The sequence below is a fragment of the Nuphar pumila genome, chromosome 10, assembly GCF_984573655.1.
Source record: "Nuphar pumila chromosome 10, dmNupPumi1.hap1.1, whole genome shotgun sequence".
Taxonomy (NCBI): Eukaryota; Viridiplantae; Streptophyta; class Magnoliopsida; order Nymphaeales; family Nymphaeaceae; genus Nuphar; species Nuphar pumila.
In genome coordinates, this window is record NC_143258.1 from 104,968,695 (window position 1) to 104,974,694 (window position 6,000).

The 6,000-nt window shown below is 42.6% G+C and overlaps 1 protein-coding gene across 1 annotated transcript in view; it reads right to left on the reverse strand.

The window, feature by feature from the left end:
* LOC149827756 (uncharacterized) overlaps positions 1-5,682 on the reverse strand; it is a 19,501-nt gene extending 13,819 nt beyond the window's left edge. Inside the window, exons 1-2 of the mRNA XM_090019598.1 lie at positions 5,450-5,682; positions 4,360-4,586 (exon numbers count right to left, since the gene is read on the reverse strand). Of these exons, the coding sequence (XP_089875724.1) occupies positions 4,360-4,551 (192 nt within the window). The 5' untranslated portion in view covers positions 4,552-4,586; positions 5,450-5,682. The remainder of the gene's footprint in view (positions 1-4,359; positions 4,587-5,449) is intronic.
* Between the last annotated feature and the right edge of the window lie 318 nt (positions 5,683-6,000).

A 6,000-nucleotide genomic window follows, 5' to 3' on the forward strand; every position in this document is an offset into this window, starting at 1 on the left:
TTAAAACTGATGGCGAGAAGGAGGAAGACGCAACTTTCCACGTTTCCGATGAAGGCCCTTTTTATGCCCAGAGTTGACGTTGCTCTGATACCATGATAAAACTACTCTTAGAATCGAGAAATGAGAAGGAGAGGGGAAGAGGAGAAAGAGAACTCGGGTGCTTGTTGGGAATCGACAACAACTCTAATCTTGATTGGCTGCACTAAAACACTATTAAGTTTAATAAGGTTACATCTTTTTTTACATGGACAAAACTGCCCTGCATTAATAATACATATTACATAAACGTACACGTGATATGGATCCTCTACTGGATCCATATCCGATCCATATTCTAATAATTGGGACCCACTTCGAGATCACTCCAAAGGAATGATTGGTGGATGTTATTGCAGGCGATCTCAACCTCGAGGAAAAGTAGGAATCTTCCCATAGAGATGACCTTTTCACCCAATACTTGGCAATGGGGGTGACCTTTTGGACACTTCCCAATGGTCTTTTTTTTTCTCATCTATTTTTTCTCTATAGCTCCTCTTACATGCCTTGCTTCCCGAATTACAATTTACAAGAAATATTTTTAAATTGGGCTTCACAGCTCACCGAGGGGAGGTGTGGGTGTCACGGATTTCGAATCCCTCTTCATATTGGAATTTGTGATAGTATTTTGATATTTTGACAACTCATTTTAATTGGAGCAGGGTTGAGGCACACCGATCCACGAAACCTTGGAAGCTCACATAGTGCCTCCAGCGAGAATCTGGTCTTCTTTTCCCATGTGCCAACTCATAGACGATTAATTCCTTCATGTTCATCGGGGGGGGCTTTGACACGGTTGACGAGGTTTTTGAAAGCCATTGGATATCCTTCGAGCATTACTTGATATCTTCTCCCGATGTCACAACCATAAGACTTTGCGATGAGCAATTTGGAAACTTAAGGCACAGTGAGCGAGGGAGTCGTGCATATGGTTCGCTTGAGTTCTTCGAAAGCAAGCTCGACTCCTTCTGTCCAAGCAAAGTCGTTTCCTTCCAACCTTGCTTCACAGGAGGCAGCGATGTTTTCATTGCCCACTTCGTATCCTTGACCATCTACAATGGGTCCAAGGAACCTTCTCATGGCCTCGGTGGGTGTGGGCTTAGGCCGGGAGGTCATGGCCTCAATCTTATTGGATTCTACACATTTTCCTTGTTCGTCCACATTATGGTCATGGTAGGACATTGTAAGGTGTCCAAAGTTGCAAGGGGTCCATAGGGCCATGAATACACACTCCTTAAAGAGAATACGAGGATCTTGAGAGTTGAGGGGGAGGGGAGGAGGTAAGTTTGGTGATCTTGTTCCCAAACACAACGAAAACCTCCTTCATTGATTTGCGGACCTTCGACCAATCAGGGGGTCGACTAGGCCTCTTTATGAAGGCTAAATGTGTTAGCCATTCCTCTTCTACCCCAGCCTTGGCGAAACATCCTTCTAGAGTTGAGAATCCCGAGCCATAAGCTCATCTCATATTCCAACCCTAGACTTTTTTCCGAATGCATTTATCGAGGTGGGTTTGGGTCAATCATCACGCATAGCACACAAGTCTTTGCACATCAAAGGTCCAAACTCCCTTAGGAGTCCCTTTTTAAAGGTAACCCTAGTGGATATCCCAACGCAATGCTCGTTCCACCGATCGCACTTTAGACCCTTGCCATTGATGCATTCTAAGGCGCACTCTAAACTATCTTCAGGGAATTTCATTAGACTTATAGATCACACCTTTTTAAAATGCCTAACTCATAAACGAGTTCGTGAGAGAGGGGGAAGGAGTTTCTTCCACTTGCTGAAGTGGAACACCGTCTTGTCGTTCTTATGGGTCTGCTTGTGCCTCCTCTATCGATTTTTTGGGAACCATGTTGACCTCAAGAACGATGGCAAGTTTGTGCTCGTTGATTTCGTCCACGGTTTGCAGCAATGTGGCCGATTTGCATGTTGAGGCTTCGACACGCCTCTCGAGCATATCCCCTCCTTGGGAAGTGGGTTGGAACAGCTGTTGTGCGGCTCAAACTTCCTCCTGCATTTTCTACAGTAAGCTTGTGATTTGTTCACAACACAACCATGCGCTTTTCGGCAACATCGCGCTTGGTGTTGGACTTTCTCATGGTGGTTTGACTAGCGAAGGTGGAGCTCATGTTGATAATTGGGACTTGGTTTCTCTGAGGTAGCATTAGGGTGACTAGGGTTTGCTCTGATACCAAGTTGTTACGTGTCTGGGCTCATGGGGTAGGTCTGGGTTCAAGGGTAGGTCTAGGTAGGTTGGCTAGGTTAGAAACAGGGTTAGATTCAATTTGAATTCTGACAGGTTTTGAGAAAAAGTTCAGTATGCTCAAATTAAAGTAGATAAAATGCTACAAATTTAGGGAGAAGTTTAAGACATGTGGAAGTAAGCCATGTTAAAATATCAGGGCCAAACTCCACTTGGTTTGAGATTTATGAGCTCAAGAACAGGATGTAGGGAACTAGGTTCAGACTGGGTTTGGACTATGTTTTGGGTCTGGTAGGGTTTAGTAGAAAAATTGGTTCTCCATACTGGGTTAAGATCTAAGACTGATTTTTTTAAGGTTGGTTGGGGACATGTGAGAGCACCTATGGTTAAAATCTTAGGCTGAGATTAGGTCCGAATTGAGAGATATGACTCAGGAAAGTCAGGTCAGATTCTGCAATTCACAACATGCAGAATATGTTGTGTTTCTTAGAATCGGTTTGAGTCAAGTTGATGCAAACATGTGTTTGGGCTAAGGTGATGGCTGGTTCGACTTACACGGACCTAGTAGACACTCTTGAGGAGTTCTACTATATAGTTGCAGGTTAGGGGGTCGTTTGGACGCAGGTTGGTGCAGCAAGGGTTCAACCACCATCGAGCTTGAGTCCACCACACTAGGCTTGGGCCAAGTTTCCAAGTTCCTAGCCTACTAGAGATCTGAGTTTGGTCCAACAAGAGTGAAACATGAGAGAGAGAGAGAGATTCAAACTTCAATTCATTCTTTTTTTTTCAAAGCACCTTACAAGGGAGATTTATATATAGTGTAGGGGGGATATTAAGTTATTAACACCTCTACACAAGTTCCAAGCTCTTATAAAAAAATCCTAAAATAAGGAAAAGACTTCTTTACTAAACCCTAAAACTAGGTAAGCCTTGACCATTCTTAGTTAACACCTCCCTAGTTCCTATCCAAGAATAGGTAAGACCTCTCAAAATTAGGAACCACCTTCTTTGAGTTAGCTAGAATTAGAGAGACTAATTCTAGCCTAGCTTTAGCCACTTCACACGTCCACCAAGGCCCTCCCAAAGGGAGGTCGACCTCTAGGTGGGCCCCACTAGGGCCAACTGGCCCTTCCAAGTCCTCCTTGGATCCGGGTCCTTTCAAGTGAGGTCCGGATCCTTCTTGCTTTGCTTCGTCCAATGCCCCTTCAAATCCATGTCCCTTCAATGTTGACCCAATCGCTCATTGCCCTGATCCGTCCAATGTCGAGTTGGGTTGGATCTCCTCTTGCTCTGCTCCATCCAATGCCAATTTGGATCTGGGTGCTACTAGATCCATACCATGTGCTTGAACCACTGAACTTGGATTTGGTTCCTCCACAACCTTTACCGGGTCTTTAATATCTGGATATGTAGCATCAAGTGGATCCATCCAAGTCCCTTGGTGTAATGCATATAGATCTGGATTTGAGTAGGCCATTCTGAGATCTATTTGGGCCAATGGATGTAGGTTGAGGTCTTTAACATTGGGATCCGCTTTGATTGAATGGGGTGATGGGTTCTCCAAAATTTGGACCGTATCAGAAAGGAATGGGAGGAGTGCAGCAATGATGAGTGAATGCTGATGAAGAGGGGGAAGAAAAGAAGGGAAGGCATGAAACATGGGACACGAAAATAAACCTATAAAAAGCTTTTTTGACATGTGTGGGATCAGAGCGCAAGATAACCTAGATAATGAACCCTTATTGTAAGTTCAGCATTTCAGCATGCCCCTCTTACACAATTTTACCTTAATAAAAAAAACTTATATATCTCTTTACACAGCAATTCACAAGTCAGCAGTAAGTTTCATAATTCAGAGAAAAATCAAAAGTAAGCCATACCCACCTGGAGCCAAGGATCTAAATTAAGAAAAACTCTTGCACACCAAGATCATAACATAAATAAACTTATTAAGACATGAAGACTGCTTAACAATTAGATGACAAATGTGCCGACCCCATGTAGTTGGGATAAGGTTTGATGATGATGATGAATTAGATGAAAAACGTGAAAAAAAGGACAATATTATACTTTATCATAAACAAAGGTGAGTATATCTTGGAGACTTAAGAACTGACCTCAAACTTAATATTCTTGTAAACAAGCTCTTCGACATTGCTCCCAACCGTTGGGTGGGTGGTGACAACCTCTCCAAGGTGTAACTTATAAAGTGTAGTAGTTTTCCCTGCATTGTCCAGGCCGACAACAACAATCTTATATTCCTTTGCCGGAAACAACATAAACCATAATCTTGAGACAAATGCTCCCATTCTGCACCAGATGAAGCTTTAGATCCTTCTTCAACCTAGAAATGGAAAACTAGATTTTAAGCAAACACAAAACCCACAATTTTCAAAGAAAACGGAAGAGAAGAAACAGCAAAACCATTCCAAAAGAATATTCTAATCACACAGACAAGAAAATCAAGTTAAGGTAAATCAACAATCAAGAATCCTTAAATTAGGACATGACAAGAAAGAGGAAAATAAACTCAATAATCTATCAATGTCACATGGAAAAGTACCTAAAAAACCAAAATAGTCAAGCGGTGAAAAGTTCAAACTTCCATCAACCACCGATCATATGAAGGGAAATCATCACATAAGAAAGTCCTCCCCGATCAAATATCACAAATTCGCACTCAAATTCATGAGGAAAATCTCAATCTAGGATCAGATTCGATAGAAACATTTACAATCTACGGATATCTCAAAAAGGATAGATCCGAAACTTCAAATTATGATCAATCGACTTCAAGCTAGGGCAATCTTTCGAAAGACGAAAAAAAATCTTCCATCAAAATCGAAACTCAACAAGAGAAAACAAATTACAATCAAATTGAAGAGAAATTTGGCAAATTCCCAGAATCAAGAGCTAAAATTAAACAATCATAATCAAATCCGACTGTAAAACACCAAAAAAGATCAAATTCAAGAGAATCATTTCCAGATAGGAGAAAATCCTAAAAGAAAGACATGCGTCTCAAGTTTCGATCAGCTTCAACCAAGTACAAATCAAATTCAATGACGCTACGCAAAATACAAAAAAAAAAGCCCGTAATCCTCTCAATTCTGATCATCAATTCCAATGAAAATTTCAATCTCGGCAAGTTCCACAAGCCTCATCCTCCGATTAAGGCTACCGAGAGAGAGAGAGAGAGAGAGTTACTCGGAAGATGTACTAGATGAGAAACGGCCGGAAGAGGCAAACGAAACGAGAGGAGATAAGGAGATCGGCGGTTTTCAGACGGACGGAGGCGGCACCCCTGGTGGTAAAACCGCCCTTCTCCAAGCTCCCTCCGGACAAAGGCGGTATTCCGGCTACGGGAAAAACCACCCTTCCAGAGAGAGAGAGAGAGAGTCGAAACGGGGAAAACCTGAAGAGAGAAGGAAAGAAGGCTTGGACGCAATCTGCTTTGCGGACTTAAATATTCCCCCCACGCAAGTGGAGGTGGCGGTGACGCGGTGTCCGTGCCACAGTGTGGTCGGGGACGCCAATTTTTTCTCTGCAGAGGCCCACCTTGTGGACCCCGCTTTGCCACGTCATCCCTTCACATATGGGTCGGGTAAGATCTGATTCTTCCCGGATTGGATCTATGGTCGTACTTTGTGATGTAGGTCCAAAGTAGTATATGGAGTTCTGTTTTTTTTAATAGGCATAGTCAAGCTGGGGTTAAATAAAATGACAGGTACAAAAGAAATTACAAAGTCTAGAACACC